Source organism: Mobula birostris, chromosome 1 (assembly GCF_030028105.1).
Source record: "Mobula birostris isolate sMobBir1 chromosome 1, sMobBir1.hap1, whole genome shotgun sequence".
Lineage (NCBI taxonomy): Eukaryota > Metazoa > Chordata > Chondrichthyes > Myliobatiformes > Myliobatidae > Mobula > Mobula birostris.
Genome location: NC_092370.1, coordinates 230,714,317 through 230,731,045, shown reverse-complemented (window position 1 = coordinate 230,731,045; position 16,729 = coordinate 230,714,317). Strand labels below are relative to the sequence as shown.

General features: G+C 42.0%; 1 protein-coding gene across 6 annotated transcripts in view; it reads left to right on the top strand.

Annotated features, from left to right (window-relative positions):
• Positions 1–16,729, top strand: part of nrxn3a (neurexin 3a) — a 2,269,325-nt gene that overhangs the window by 950,249 nt on the left and 1,302,347 nt on the right. For all 6 annotated transcript variants that reach the window (XM_072273216.1, XM_072273232.1, XM_072273229.1 and 3 more), the window contains 2 exons: positions 633–823; positions 5,046–5,219. In XM_072273216.1, the coding sequence (XP_072129317.1) occupies positions 633–823; positions 5,046–5,219 (365 nt within the window). The remainder of the gene's footprint in view (positions 1–632; positions 824–5,045; positions 5,220–16,729) is intronic.

Here is a 16,729-nt window from a genome sequence, read left to right as displayed (position 1 = left end):
ATTGACAATTAGCATAAGATGCATTTATGACACAAATTAAAAAGTCAACAGTACAACACAATTGGTGCTTCATATGTGATGAGACCTGGGTGGTGGCAGGTAGTCTCACGGCCTGGGGGCAGAAACTGTTTCCCATCCTAGCAGTCCTTGTCCTAATGCCGTGGTACCTCCTGCCTCATGGTAAGGGGGCAAAAAGATTGTTGGACAATTGGAGGGACCATTGTGAGTGCTAAGGGCCCTGCGCACACAGCGCTCCTGGTAAATATCTTGGATATGTGGAAGGGGAAACCCAATGATCCTTTCAGCAGTCTTTGAAATTCTTTGTAGGGACTTGTGGTTTGTTGCCTTGAAAATTCCTGTACTAGGTGATGATGCAGCTGGTCAGGACACTCTCAATGGTGCTCCTGCAAAAATTGGTTAGAATAGGGTGGGGGCGGGCTGGTGAGCTTAGCTCACCTCAATCTCCTCAGGAAATAGAGATGCTTTCTTGACTAAAGAGGTGGTGTTAAGTGTCTGGGTGAGATCATCTATTATATGCACACCCAGAAACATGGTGCTCCTCATCTTTTCATTGGTTAAGGCTGTCTGCAGACTTTGCCTTTGTTTCAACTTGGTGAATCATTCTTCTGCAGATATATCCATTACGTGTTTGACCTGGGAAATGGACCCAATGTTATCAAGGGAAACTCTGAGAAAGCCTTGAGTGACAATCAGTGGCATAATGTCGTGATCACCAGGGACAACAGCAACACTCACACACTGAAGGTGGATGCTAAATCTGTGACTCAAATCATAAATGGTGCCAAGAACCTTGATCTCAAAGGTGAGTTCTTTATCCATTTTACTTCAACGATACCTTAGAAGACATTGACATAGTTTCTGTTGCACATCATGAAGGTGACACACACTCCACTGATCAACATGTGTCAAATAAAGGCCTAAAAGATCAGAAACAAACTGCTTTGACTTTACCAAGTGGCAGAATCACAGTCCGAATCAAGTTTATTATCACTGGCATACAGTACTTTGCTAAAGTCTTAAGCACATACTGTATATAGAGCTAGGATGCCTAAGACTTTTCTATAGTTCTGTAGTAATTTTATGTATTGCACTGTACTGCTGCCACAAAAAAAACACATTTTATGATTTACGTCAGTGATAATCCTGATATGGGTCTCGATTGTGGACTGAGCGTGGGAAAGGGGCAGGAAGAGGGGAAGGAGTGGAAAGAACCAGAGAGATGTTCTGTAATGATCAATAAGATAATTGTTTGGGATCAAATTACCTTGCCTGATGTCTCAGGGCTGGGTGTGTCTGCAGCCGTGCTACTTCCCACCCCTGCCACCTGTCCCACACCCCTCCCGTGGCACTCCACCTCACCATTCCCAACATCCTTTGCTCCCACCTAATATACAAACACATTCTCTGCTCCACGTTGACAAATACAGTACTGTGCAAAAGTCTGAGGCACCTAGCTATATATTGAATTGAATTGACTTTATCTCTTACATCCTTCACATACATGAGTAAAAATCTTTACGTTACGTCTCATCTGAATGTGTAATCAGAGTAATTTATAATAAATAGAACAGTCAATGTAACAGAGTACACTCAAATCAGTCTGATGGCCTGGTGGAAGAAGCTGTCTCAGAGCCTGTTGGTCCTGGCTTTTATGCTGCAGTACCATTTCCCGGATGGTAGCAGCTGGAATAGACTGTGGCTGGGGTGACTCAGGTCCCCAATGATCCTACAGGCCCTTTTTACACACTTATCTTTGTAGATGTCCTGAATCATGGGAAGTTCACAACTTCAGATGCGCTGGGCTGTCCACACTACTCTCTGCAGAATCCTGTAATTAGAGGAGGTACAGTTCCCATACCAGGCAGTGATGCAGCCAGTCAGGATGCTCTCAATTGTGCCCCTGTAGAAAGTTCTTAGGATTTAGGGGCCCATACCAAACTTCTTCAACCGTCTGAGGTGAAAGAGGTGCTGTTGTGCCTTTTTCACCACACAGCTGGTGTGTACAGACTACATGACGTCCTCGGTGATGTGAATGCCGAGGAACTTGAAGACGTTTACCCGCTCAACCCCAGATCCATTGATGTCAATAGGGGTTAGCCCATCTCCATTCCTCCTGTAGTCCACAACCAGCTCCTTTGTTTTTGCGACATCGAGGGAGAGGTTGTGTTCTTGACACCACTGTGTCAGAGAGATGACTTCTTCCCTTAGGCCACCTTGTTATTGTTTGAGATAAAGCCAATCAATGTAGTGTCATCAGCAAATTTAATTAGCAGGTTAGAGCTGTGGGTGGTGATACAGTCATGGGTATACAAAGAGTAAAGGAGGGGACTCTGTAGACAGCCCTGAGGGGCTCCTGTATTGAGATTCAGAGGGTTAGAGGTGAGGGAGCCCACTCTTACCACCTGCTGGTGATCTGACAGGAAGTCCAAGATCCAGCTGCACAAGGCAGGGTCAAAGCTGAAGTCTGTGAGCTCCTTGTTGATCCTGGATGGAACTACGGTGTTGAACTGTAGTCCAACAACAGCATTCTCACATAAGCATCCTTCTTCTCTAGATGCATAAGAACAGTATGTAGAGCAGTGGCTATTGCATGGTCTGTCAATCGATTGTGTCGGTAGGCGAATTGCAGTTCGTGCCTAAGACTTTTACACTCTATTGTATGTTGTGAAATTTGTTTTACATCCAATACATATGAAAACATTAATACAAATTACAATAAATGAATACATTTCGTTTGGGTGGGACTACAACCAGAGGTCATGGACTAAGAATGAAAGGTAAAGCATTTAAGAGGAACATGAGGGGTAACGTCTTCAGTCAATGAGTCATGAGAGTGTGGAATACAGCACAGGAACAGGCCATTCGGCCCACAATGTTGTGCTGAAGCAGCTAAAATGCTCCCTACACAACATCAATATCCCTCCATCTTCCTTGCACGCATGTGCCAATCCAAATGTCTCTTAAAACCACCATACCAGGCAGTGCATTCCAGTCATCCACGACTCTCTGAGTAAAACACTTACCCCTCACATCCCTTTTGAACCTATCTCCCCTCACCTTCACTGCATACCTCCAGTACTAGACATTCAAACAGTGCAAAAAGAGAACAAAATAGGAAGGTAGTGTTTATGGGTTCATGGATGGTCCAGTCATCTGATGGCAGAGGGAAAGAAGCTGTTGTTAATACATTGAGTGTGTGTCTTCAAGCTCCTGCACTTCCTCCCTGATGGTAGTAACAAGAAGAGGGCAGGTCTTGGATGGTGAAGGTCTTTGAAGACGGATGCTGCTCTCATGAACTATCACCTTTTGAAGGTGCTCTCGATCGTGCAGAGCGTAATGCCCATGATGGTGCTGGCAGAGTTTGCAGCCTTTTGCAGCTTTTTCCAATCCTGTTCATTGGTTCCTGTTTTCCAGACGGTAATTCACCCAGTCAGAGTGCACCTGTAGATGGGCACACGGATGTGCAGAAAATGGAAGGATATGGACATTATGCAGACAGAAAAGGGTGGAGGAGCAACACCTCATATTCTGTTTCAGTAGTCTCCAACCTGATGGCATGAATATTGATTTTGCCTTCCAGTGAAAAGTTTTGTCCCTCCCCCTTCCCTCTTCTCCTGTTCCCCATTATAGCCTTTACTTATCCTTAGCAGCCTATCACTTCCTCCTAGATCCCCTCTTCCTTTCCTTTCTCCTATGATCCACTTTCCTGTCCTATCAGAATCATTCTTCTCTAGCCCTTTACCTGTCGCACCCACCTGGCTTCACCTATCAGCTTCCAGCTAGCTTCATTCCCCTCCCCCTACCTTTTATTCTAGTGTCTTCCCCCTTTCTTTCCAGTCCTGATGAAGGGTCTCAGCTGAAAGATCGACTGTTTATTCATTTCCATAGATTCTGCCTAACTTGCTGAGTTCATCCAGCTTTTTATGTGTGTTGCTCTGGATTTCCAGCAACTGCAGATTTTATTGTGTTTAAGAAAAGATTAGTTTATTTGATTACTAGTTTAGCATGTGGCCAAGTGGTTAAGGCATTGGACTAGCTACCTGAAGGTTATGAGTTTGAGCCCCAGCCGAAGCAACGTGTTGTGTCCTTGAGCAAGGCACTTAATTACACATTGCTCTGCGACGACACTGGTGCCAAACTGCATCAACCCTAGTGTCCTTCCCTTGGACAACATTGGTGGCGTGGAGAGGGAGACTTGCAGCATGGGCAACTGCTGGTCTTCCATACAACCTTGCCAGGCCTGCGCCCTGGAGAGTGAAGACTTTCCAGGCACAGATCCATGGTCTCGCAAGACTAACGGATGCCTTAACTTTATTACTTTAATTAGTTTGGCAACAAAATGTAGGACGAAAGGCCTGTTGCTTTACTGTTGCTCTATGCTCTAGATGTTCTGCAGCAGCTGCACATATCAAGCAAAGTGGAGTATGTTCCATTATGTTTCTGACATGCGTTCATTTTCCCATAGCTTTGATAACAAGTTCTGCTGAAGTAACTCTTGGAGGCTGGTTTGTTTTGATGATAGATAGCTTTCTGTTTGTTCTGTTGTGCCCCATCCATATCTCCAAAATACTGGCTTACCAATTTGCTGAAGAGTTGTCTTTGTCAAAAGGAAGACGTCATCTTTAGCCCCTATGCTATAGGTGTGTGGAAGTGGTTGGGAGAAGATAATGCAGCGATCCGATATGCCTTGCACATGGATATTATCCTGTGATTTCTCGTGCAGGTATTCTGGACTCATTCCATCAAACTGCATGGCACTGATATTAAAATGATGCAAGTATGATATACCAGGATTTTCTGAAATTGGTAACTTCAGAATGGGAAAGATGCAAAGTTAATTGACATAAAAACCAGGAAGACATGGATGTCCTGCTGATAACATAGAGCAAAACTTAGCACACACATTTTAAATTAGGCTGTGCTTCAAAACACTGTAGAACACAATGGGGATGCTTGCTTTGAAGATTATCGCATTGCAGCAGAGCTTCAGTCTTTTTTTTTGGTTGTTGTCTTTGTCTTACCAGGTGTTCTATACATCGCTGGGCTGGCCCAAGGCATGTACAGCAATCTGCCAAAACTTGTTGCCTCCAGAGATGGGTTTCAGGGTTGCTTGGCATCTGTGGACCTCAATGGAAGGCTCCCGGACCTGATTCACGATGCGCTACATCGCAGTGGTCAAATTGAACGTGGATGTGAAGGTACACCATTTTGCAACTCTAGTTCAGGCTTCCGTATCAACTCGAACAGTAGCACAAACCCACACCTATGCATCCATCCATCTGAGAGAATTTCACTCTGGTTTATTGTCATCACATTGTCTTTCATTGTAATAATTTGTTCACCACTGGACCTGTCCATTTAATCAGTTTAAACACCAATACCAAACTGTAAATCTCATTAGTTTTTGTATGTAACACACTTGGTAGGGCTCTTTTAATTTTGGAGATGCTTGTGTACATTGTAAATGAGTAAATATATTTATCAGAAACTCAAATCTTGCCTTTTTGATTTTATTTCTTCAACAAACATTTATTTTGCTCCCACAATTCAAGATTTCATGCATGATGGTGGTCTGTTAATTGGAAGTTGTCGGCAATAACTGAGATGCCTGAAGTGTGTGGATCTGCAAATTGCCACTTGAGCTGGATAAATTGGGGGGGGGGGGTAGCTAATTGGATAGAGTCATATTCATAGCGAAGTACAGCACAGAAGCAGACCCTTTGGCCCATCTAGTCCATGCTGAAACAATTTAAACTGCAACTCTGAGGGACCTGCACCAGGACCATGGCTGTCTATATCCCTACTGTCCATGTATCTATCTAAACTTCTCTTAAACATTGAAATCGAGCTCGCTTGGATCACTTGTGCTGGCAGATCTTCCCACACTCTTATGACTCTCTGAGTGAAGAAGTTCCCTCTCATGTTCCCATAAAATCTTGCCTGACAAATCTGTTGGAATTCTTTGAAGAAGTAACAAACAGATTAGACAAAGGAGAATTGGTTGATGTTGTGTACTTGGATTTTTAGAAGGCCTTTTCAGAAGGTGCCACACATGAGACTACATAACAAGCTACGAGCCCCTGGTATTACAGGAAAAATTCTAGCAGGGATAAAGCAGTGGCTGACTGGCAGGAGGCAAAGAGTGGGAATAAAGAGAGCCTTTTCTGACTGGCTTACCGGTGACTAGTGGTGTTCCACAGGGGTCTGTGTTGGGACCAATTCTTTTTACATTTTAAGTCAATGATTTAGATGATGGAATTGATGACTCTGTTGCAAAGTTTGCAGATGATATGAAGATAGGTGTAAGGGCAGGTAGTTTTGAGGAAGTAGAGAGCCTACAAAAGGACTTAGACGGATTAGAAGAATGGGCAAAGAAATGGCAGATGGAATACAATGTTGGAAAGTGTACAGTCATGCACTTTGGTAGAAGAAATGAGAGGGTTGACTATTTTCTAAATGGAGACAAAATACAAAAAAGCTGAGGTGCAAGGGGGCTTGGGAGTCCTTCTGCAGGATTCCCTGAAGGTTAATTTGCAGGTTGAGTCTGTGGTGAGGAAGGTGAACTGCAATGTTAGTGTTCTTTTCAAAAGGACTAGACTACAAAGGAATGACAAAGGAAGTTAAGGACTACATAAAAAACAAGGAAAAGGCATATAAGTTAGCAAAACTGAGTGGGAAGTTGGGTGATGGGAAGCTTTTAAAATCCACTAAAAGACAAAAAGAAAGCTGTAAGGGCAAGGATGAAATATGAAATAACGGAAGATTTTTCAGTTATATAAAGAGTAAAGGTGAGGTGAGAGTTGATATTCGCCCACTGAAAAATTATGCTGGTGAGGTAGTAATGGAGGACAAAAAAATGGCAGATGAACTTAATGGTTTTTACATTTGACTTCACTGTGGAAGACACCAGCAGTGTGCCAAAAGTCTGTGAGTGTCAGGGAACAGGAGTGAGTGCCATTGCTATTACAAAGGAAAACGTGCTAGGCAAACTCAAAGGTCTTAAGGTAGATAAGTCACTTGGGCCAGATTGACTACATCCCAGAGTCCTGAGAGAGGTTGCTGAAGAGATAATGGATGCATTGGTTATGGTCCTTCAAGAATCACTTGATTCTGGCATGGTCCCAGAGGACTGGAAGATTGCAAATGTCACTTCACTCTTTAAGAAGGGAGGAAGGCAAAAGAAATGAAATTATAGGCCAGTTAGCCTAACCTCAGTGATGGGAAAGTATTGGAGTCTGTTATTAAGGATGAAGTTTCGAGGTACCTGGAGATTAATGATAAAATAAGTCAAAGTCAGCATGGTTTCTGTAAGGGGAAATCTTGCCTGACAAATCTGTTAGAGTTCTTTGAGGAAGTAACAAGCAGGGTGGACAAAGGAGAGGCAGCCGGTGTCATTTACTTGGATTTTCAGAAGGCATTTGATAAGGTGCCATACAGGAGGCTGCTTAACAGGATAAAATCCTATGGCGTTACAGGAAAGGTACTGGCATGCATAGTGGAATGGCTAACAGGCAGGAGGCAGTGAGTGGCAATAAAAGGGTGTTTTTCTGGTTGGCTGCTAGTGACTAGTGGTGTTCCTCAGGGTCAGTATTGGGACTGCTACTTTTCACATTGTTTGTCAATGATTTTGATAATAGAATTGATGACTTTGTGGCAAAGTTTGCGGATGATACGAAAATAGGTGGAGAGGTAGGTAGTGCTGAGGAAGCAATGCGATTGCAACAGGACTTGGACAAATTGGAAGAATGGGCTAAAAAGTGGCAAAAAAGAAATAAAAGTGACAGATGGAATACAATGTTGGGAAATGTATGACAGTGCATTTTGGTAAAAGGAACAGTAGAGCGCACTATTATCTAACTAGGGAGAAGTTTCAATCACCAAAGGTGCAGAGGGACTTAGGAGTCCTCAGGCCAGACTCCCAGAAGGTTAATTTACAGGTTGAGTCTGTGGTAAAGAAAGCAAATGCAATGTTGCCATTTATTTCAAGGTGAATAGAATATATAAACAAGGCGATAATACTGTGGCTTTGTAAGGTACTAGTCAGGCCACACTTGGAGTATTGTCAACAGTCTTGGTCCTTGTATCTCAGAAAGGATGTATTGTTATTGGAGATAGTCCAGAAGAGGTTCACCATGATCATTCTGGGAATGAAGGGGTTAACATAAGAGGTGTGTTTGACAGCTTTCGATCTGTACTCACTTGAATTTAGAAGAATGCAGGGGATCTCAGTGAAACCTACCGAATGTTGAAAGGACTAGACTGGGTGAATGTGGAGAGGATGTTTCCTATGACAGGGGCTATCCAGAACTGGAGGACACAGCCTCAAGATCAAGGGGCAACCTTTTAGAACAGAGGTAAGAAAGAATTTCTATAGCCAGAGTAATGAATCAGACTTGATGGGCTGAATGGCTTAATTCTGCTCCTATGTCTTGTGCTCTTATAAAAGCAAGGATATAATGTTGAAACTTTATGAAGCACTAGGGAGGCATCACTTGGAGTATTTTGAGCAGGCTTGGGCCCCTATCTTAGAAAGGATGTGCTGAAACTGGAGAGGGTTCAAAGGAGGTTCACAACAATGATTCCAGGATTGAATGGTCTTGATAGAGCGTATGTGCGGAGGATGTTTCCTATAGTGGTAGAGTCTAAGACCAGAAGACGCAGCCCCAGAATAGGGGTGTCCTTTTAGAACGGAGATGAGGAAGAATTTCTTTAGCCAGAGAGTGGTGAAGTTGTGGTATTTGGTGCCACAGGCAACTGTGGAGGCCAAGTCTTTATTTATTTATATATAATAAATAAATAAATAAATAAATAAATAGCAGAGATTGATAGATTCTTGATTGGTCAGTGCATGAAGGGCTATGGGGAGAAGGCAGGAGATTGCAGCTGAGAGGAAAATTGGATCAGCCACGATGAAACGGCAGAGCAGACTCGATGGGCTAAATGGCCTAATTCTGCTCCTATATCTTATGGTCTTGTAGTCTTAAACTTCTCGCCCTTTAACCATGACCTCTAATTATAATCCCACTATACCTTAGTGGAAAAAGCCTGCTTGCATTTACCCCATGTGTACCGCTCATAATTTTGTATACCTCTATCAAATCTCCTCTCAGTCTTCCACGTTCTAAAGAGTACAGTCCTAACATAATCAATCTTTCCTTGTAAATCAGTAACAGCAACATCCTTGTAAATTTTCTCTGCACTTTTTCAATCTTGTTTAAATCTTTCTCGTAGGCAGGTGACCAAAATGCACACAATACTCCAAATTAGGCCTCACCAGCGTGTTATACAACTTCAACATAACATCCCATCTTTTGTACTCAATACATTGATTTATGAAGGCCAATGTGCCAAAAAAGAAGGACCAGACAGTTAACTCTGTGCTGCACCACTTACGCCTTTTTTTAAAAAAACATTAATGAATCATAAACCTCAGGTTTGATTTTCACGCCTTACAGGTTGAATCATCCTTGCAATCGAAGTAGTTGAGACCTTTCATAACACACACAAAATGCTAGAGTAACTCAACAGTTCATGCAGTATTTATGGAGAGGATTTAGCAGTCGATGATTTGGTCTGAGATCCCTCACCAGGAGTTTGTTTCTCCCTCAAGACTGATGAAGGGTTTATCGCCAAAAACATGAGCTGTTTATTTCTCACCATAGATGCTGGCTGACCTGCTGAGTTCCTCCAGCGTGTGTGTGTGTTAGAATCTGCAGAATCTCTTGTCCTTGGGAACCTTGCTCCAGATTTCCACCCAGTGATTCCTGCTTGGAAAGTTTGCAAGCTGTAAGTGAAACCAGTTGGTCTGTAATGTCCTCTATCATCAAGTGACCCTTTGTTACCGTTTAATCGGGTTGCCATGAGCAACCCAAAACACCATTGGTTTCCCATTTCAATTATGGTCTTGCTTCAGTGAAAGGGTGGAGATGGCACTGAAGAAGGAGAAAGTTGGCAATAAAATGCATGATACCTGTTAGTATTATGCGTTCTCTTGGAATTTCCAGAGCCAAAGCGTTGCAGAATTTTATTAATGCGCACACAACATGCTGGAAAAATGCAGTAAGTCAGCAGGTCTTGATGAAGGGTCTTAGACTGAAACATCAACTGCTTATTCCCTTGTTAGATGCTGCAGAGTTCCTCTAGCATTTTGTGTGTGTGTGTGTGTGTGTGTGTGTGTGTGTGTCTGTGTCAGTGTCACTCTGGATTTCCAGCACCTACTGTGTTACCTGCAGAATATCTTGTGTTCGTGCTATTTTATTCCTGACAAAACTGCCTTTGTTTTTATTACTCAAATCAATCATTAAGTTTTAATTTCTTCATTTCCTTGTTTTCCATCTTTGATTCTGCACAGAAGGTTTGAGTGATACAAAAGGAAAATGACATCACTGGGAAGACAATGGAGTGAGAGAATACTTTTTCATTTGCATCAGGGAACAAAGAGCTAAAACATTCTATGTTGACACTGCAGTCTATTTTTGTACATGACCACAAAATGTCACAATGAATTGCCTCTTCATTTAAATTAAGTTTTTATTATCGTATAGTATTATGAAATATTACTGGCATTCTTTCCAAAACTTATTAAAGTTACTCAATCAATGCATGGGTTGACTTTGTTATATAGTGATAAATATCCTGCCTTTGAATTATGAAGTTTTATGTAATATTTAATATTTGATGCATAGGTTGTAATTTTTGATATTTTCTGCTATTTGCATTTGACTTTGCATCAATTAACTTGCAATATTTGTTTGTTATACGTCATGTCGTATGACATGGGCAATCATGGTTGTACTTGGCAAATACTTCTGCAGAAGTAGTTTGCTATTGCCACCTTCTGGGCAGTATTTTAACAAGATGGGAGACCCCAGCCATTATCAATTCTCTTCGGAGATTGTCTGTTTGGTGTCAGTGGTCGCATAACCAAGACTTGAGAAGTGCACCAGCTGTACATACGACCATTCACCACCTGCTCCCACGGCCTCATGTGGGCTACACCTTGCCCAAGGGTGACCTGCAGGATGGCAGAGGAAAGGAGCGCCTTACCCTCCTTTGGTAGAGAAGTATCTCCACACCGCCACCTTATAACACCAGAATAAATTTAATACTGAGTGTCAAATGTAAACTCATCAAGAGAGTCAGGTGGACCAAAGCTGGTTCACCTGTGAAAGATGGATGGAGGAGTTATGCATGTACCTAATCTGCATTTAGGGTGGTCACCCTGGTCTCAGTGAATATGTGGATACGTGTTCTTCAAATATTTAGTATGCAGGGTACTGAGGAGATGTGAGGAAAGCCTTGATTTCCTATTTGAGTAGAGTATGGAGTGAGTTTGGGTATGAGTGGTTGGGTAGAGCATGGAGTGAGTTTGAGCACAAAATGCTTTATTTTTATGGAATTTATGATTATCCAGAGGTAAAATTAATTGTTCAACCTCTTATTCCTGGGTGACGGTATGCCAAAAAAGTAATCCGATTGACTTTGGAACCTTCAGTTTTTAATTTGGATGCTCAGTGAACAAGAGGCTGTTCTGGTGGAAAAATAAAAGGCCAGACAGATTGCAATAGAAGGCAAATATTCATTAAGTTTATCAAAAATGAACCTCATACGTGGGCTCATCCATGCCAGTACTCGTTATTAGGATGGTTGGTAGTGATTCATTATAATGATGTCTGGCAATGGGTTTAAAATCTTATAAACAACCGCTGACAGAACCGATTGTTGACTTGCAGTACCTCATCTTTGTCTTTTATTTATTACAATTGTGATGACTCGGCACACACACGTACTCTCTGCTAACCTGTAAACTTGCTCGCAATTACAGTAGAAGTACATACTGCAAGCCCCACGCAAGTATTCATGGTATTCTGATTACTACAAGAAAGAAGTTGGCAAGAGTATGAAGTCAGGACAAATGAAGATCAATCTGAACCCTGATCATACATGGGACAAAACCAATGGGTTTATTGTAATCAGGATGTCAACTTGCCTTAATTAGGTTAAACTTGACAGGTAGTTGTCACACTTAGACGAATAGATCATAAAATACAGGAGCCGTATTAGGCCATTTTGTCCAACAAGTCTGCTCCACAATTACATCATGGCTGATCTATTATCCCCTCAACCCCATTCTCCTGTCTTTTCCCTGTAACCTTAGATGCACTTACTAACCAACAACTTATCAACCTCCACTTTCAATATACCCACTTACTTGCCTTCCACAGCTGTCTGTGGCAATGAATTCCACAGATTCATCGCCTACGGCCAAAGAAATTCCTCCTTATCTGTTTTCTGAAGGGATGTTCTTCTATTCTGAGGCTGTGCCCCTTGATCCTAGACTCCCCATACTATAGGAAATATCCTCTCCAGTGAAATATAATAGTAAAATATACTCCTGATAAGACAAAATAAGATTGTTTATTGTCATTTTTCAGTACACATGAGTAAAGGAGAATGAGACGATTGTTACTCTGAATCTGATACAGTATAATAAAATGATATGCATAAAGAACACAATAAATGTAATACATAAGATTAGCTTATATACATAGACTGATTAACTGTACATAAAGTGACGCTAGGCACAGGGGTGTCTGTACATATGGTGACTGACAGGAAATGATAAAATAGTGGTGGTGGGGAGAGTAGAGGTGTGGGTTAATGTGTGTAGGGGTTGATCAGCCTTACTGATTGAGGAAAGTAACTGTTTTTGAGTCTGGCTGTCTTGGTTTGAATGCTGCGTAGCCTCTTCACTGAGATGAATGGGAGAAACAATCCACGAGCAGGGTGGGTAGGATTCTTTATGATATTGCTGGTCTTCTGCCAGTACCTTTCTGTATTTGTGTCCTCGATGGTGGGTAGACTGGTGCCTCTGATGTATTGGGTAGATTTAACTACCCTTTGTTGAGCCCTCCTATAGTCTGTAACACATGATATTTAGGCAACAAAAAATATTTCAGAAATAAAATATTATTGCATTTTATGCAGTGTGTGGTTTTTAAAACAAAAATCCACCCACTAGACTGCTTACTTTGGCATTCCGACTTAGAAGCATCAGAATACATTGATATGGCTCATCTGTGTTGATTCTTCATCACTCTCCTGGTGGTTGGGCATTTGCCACAGATGGTCAGCTACAAATGACCACCCATAGACTGGCTGAGGCTGCCCTAGTTCAGTCCTGAACTTTCATGTCCTTGAGGGTGCCTGGGTTAAACTGAGAAGGGAGTAAGTTTGAGATGTTCATAACCAGTGGATGCTACAGGAACTCAAGGGCATCTAGGAATGCGAAGTTGATCAGACTGAATTTGGTAAGTCTTTCTGTTTCATTCTACAATTTAGTTTATAATTTGTTACAAAGAAAGCATTTTTACTTAGTTTGTGGTTTAGTGTCAGTGGGCATTGGGTTTGGGCATTCTGCCTTACAAGGGATGAGAATACTATTGTAGTGACCTATAAACAACATTTAATGAATAATTAAAAGAGGAAAAATAAAATTATTTGTATTGTTCCATAAATATTCTTAGTTAATGCAACATCAAGAGGAATATGACACTGCTGCCAGTCTCTAATCCCACCACTTTGTAACCTTCTTTACTCAAGGGTGTGAACAGATTGGTGTCGATTTGCAATGCCACATTATGTGGAATATACTGTGTAAATTGCCCTCTGAGAGGATGATGGGGCGAATGCTTTTGGTGAGGAGATTCAGAATTCCAAAGTAGATTCAATGAATTGAGGCCCCCCACTGGTTGGGGTCAACCATGGATTTTGCATCCCAGCTGTCTGTGATGTGAAAGCCAGTATGCAAGCCCCGACAGTGTGACATGGAGAGCAAGCTGCTGCCCCTGTAGCAGACTCCTCCTCTCCGTGAAGCTGATGACCGTCAGAGATCACTACAGTTTAATGAATTATGAACAGCAAACAAGTAGCAAGCTTCCATGCGGTAAGACTATGTTTAAAATAATTCACCTTGGTGGAAAATTAATTTGAATTGAATTATTGTATCCTGAAATATTGGAGTTGACTTCCAGGAGACGATCAAGACTTCATCAGAGTTTTGATCGGCTGTTTATTCCTTTCCGTAGGATGCTGTCTGACCTACTGAGTTCCTTCAGCATTTAGAATGTGTGTTAGTCCCAACTTCTGAGCGTATGGTAGATGGAAAGTCACTGATGAAGCTAGCTGAAATTGTTCGGACCTGAGACACAACCCTAAGGAACCGGCAATGTCCTACAGCTGATGTGATTAAACCTCCAACACTCAAACCATCTCTAGTTTTGATTCCAAACATTAGACTCGCAAACCTCTTACAGACAGCAGCAGGAACCGAACCTCAACTGGTGATCACCAGTGCTGTTAAGTAATGTGCTAACCACGACAATACCATGCCACCCCTCTGCGGAGAGAGAAACAGAATTAAAGGTTCAAGTCAGTGTCTTATTATCAGAACTAGGAATTTAGAAATCTAACATGCACTACATTATAGCAAAAGAGATGAGGTTGAAAAGAACAAAGGGAATGCTTGTTGTAAAACCCTGAGAGAGAGTGAATGACAGAAGTGGTGGTGATGTTAGTTCAGAGAGGTTGGTGAAGGCTTGTCCACTGCAGCTCATTTATGTAAGGGAAAAGTAAATGGGAAATGAGTGCCGGGGGGGTGGGAAGAGAAGGAAACTAAAGGTTCAATAATGCATACAAAACACTGTAGCTCCAGCAAATCTGAAGTGAAGGAGAACACTGAACCACTAACTGGTCTGTGAATGGAGGAAAAGTGAGTTGATGTAAAAGGTAGATGAGCTTTCATCAGAACTGGCCAATCTAATTTGAATTGGAAAGTTTGATGGTTGGATTCATGTGGCCTGAGGGCTGTAGTAGGCCAAGTTTAAAAAATGCAACGTTTGTTTCCTCAAACTTGCATTGGTGTTCATTAGAAGAGTATAAGAGGCTTAGGATACAGAGGTCTGTGTGGGAATGGCAAGCATCAAAGAGGTTAATGAGCCTTATGAATTGGGTTCCCCATTGTACAGGGGAGTACATTGTGTACATCAAATGCAGTCAACTCAAGTGGAAAAAGTGAAAGTGAATTGTTGTGTCTTCCAGAGTGAACATTTAGGTCCTTGGATAAAAGTCTGTTCTTTTCAATTTCTGCATTGCCTGAGAAAGTGCAGTGCAGAACTTAATAGGTGTTAGTGAATTTGGAAGAGTGGGCCAGAAAGTCAGAGAAGGAACAGTCATTTCAGATTATTGGAAGGGAACGGTGAAACATACAGTACTGTGCAAAATTACTCAGGCACCCTAGATTTTTTATATGGTTTCAGATGGTATGGCCTCCAGAGAGCCCAGATCTCAACATTGTTGTGTTTGATATTGAGGGAAAGGGCCGAGCATATCAGGACACCAGCATGCAGGGTATTCTAATCAAGATAGTGCCCCTGTGCAATGCTCCCATGGTCAACATCTTCTGGATAGGCCATGAAACCATATATTTCACTTCTTTTATGTATTTTACATTTGTTTTTCATCTTGATTGTGATTCTGGAACTGTTGGAGTCTGTGATTTGAATTTTGGAGATGGTTTGGGTGTCTCAGTGCTCTGCAGTGTCTGAGAGGATTCTGGGAGACAGAACCAGCGTGCGCAAACCTTGTGGCAAGAAGGCTGGGGACAGATCGCAAGCCAAGGTTTGGCTCCATTTTGCCAATTAAAGTGATGAAGGAGATTGAAACATTGAGGCAAGTGCCTAAGGTCAGCGCTGGCTGGCTGCCTGCCTTTTGATCACTGTGGGATCACTCTGCTGCCAAAGAGGGGAGGAGACAGCATTTGGATCGCTGGTGGGCTCACTCTGCTCCCAGAGTGGGGAGACTGCCTTTTGATCATTGGTCAGATCTCTCTGCTGCTGGAGAGGGGAGAGTCTGTCACTGTGCTCGGAGAACAATTTGGATATGATCTTGGACTATATGCACATTTTCAGTATTATAGTTTTTTAAAAATATATTGTGTTTTTTGCCCAATCGTTTTCATTTGTGTGTGTGTGTGTGTTGTGGGGGGGTGGAACTGGGGTCGATGTGCCTGTTCAAGTTTTGTTTGTTTTTCGTGCGGGGAGGAGGGATTTGGGGGTTGGTGATTATGCAGCCATTCTTTTCTTTCTTGATTTTGTGGCTATTTGGAGAAGAAGAATTTCAGAGTTGTTAACTTTGATAATAAATAAACCTTTGAACTGTATTTGACTGAACTTTATTGATAATCCTGCTTGTACAGAATGTGAACTCCTCCCATGTGGGAGTGGCTAACTGAGTGGCATAGAAACACCACCAACGACTACCACCACATCTCACCTTCTTGGGGGATAAAACTGGGTATGCACGTCTTGACTATAGAACTTCGTTGAAATTATAGTCACTGAAATTGAGCGATTCAATTCACTTTACCCATAGCATGTAACTTATGCTCCTTGCATAATATAAAATAGAATTACCAATATTATAACTGTCCTTCTCTTTGTTTTTAGCAATCTCTCTCTCTCTCTCTCTCTCTCTCTCTCTCTCTCTCTCTCTCTCTCTCTCTCACTTTGCTTTCCTCTTTTTCACTGATTCCTTTTTTTTAAGAACTGTCTCATTTTGTGAAATGTTTTCAAAATTAGAACACTAAATCTAACGGAGATGAGGGGAGACAACCTGAACTCAACGGCAAAGTGAGAGGATTATTCTGCCT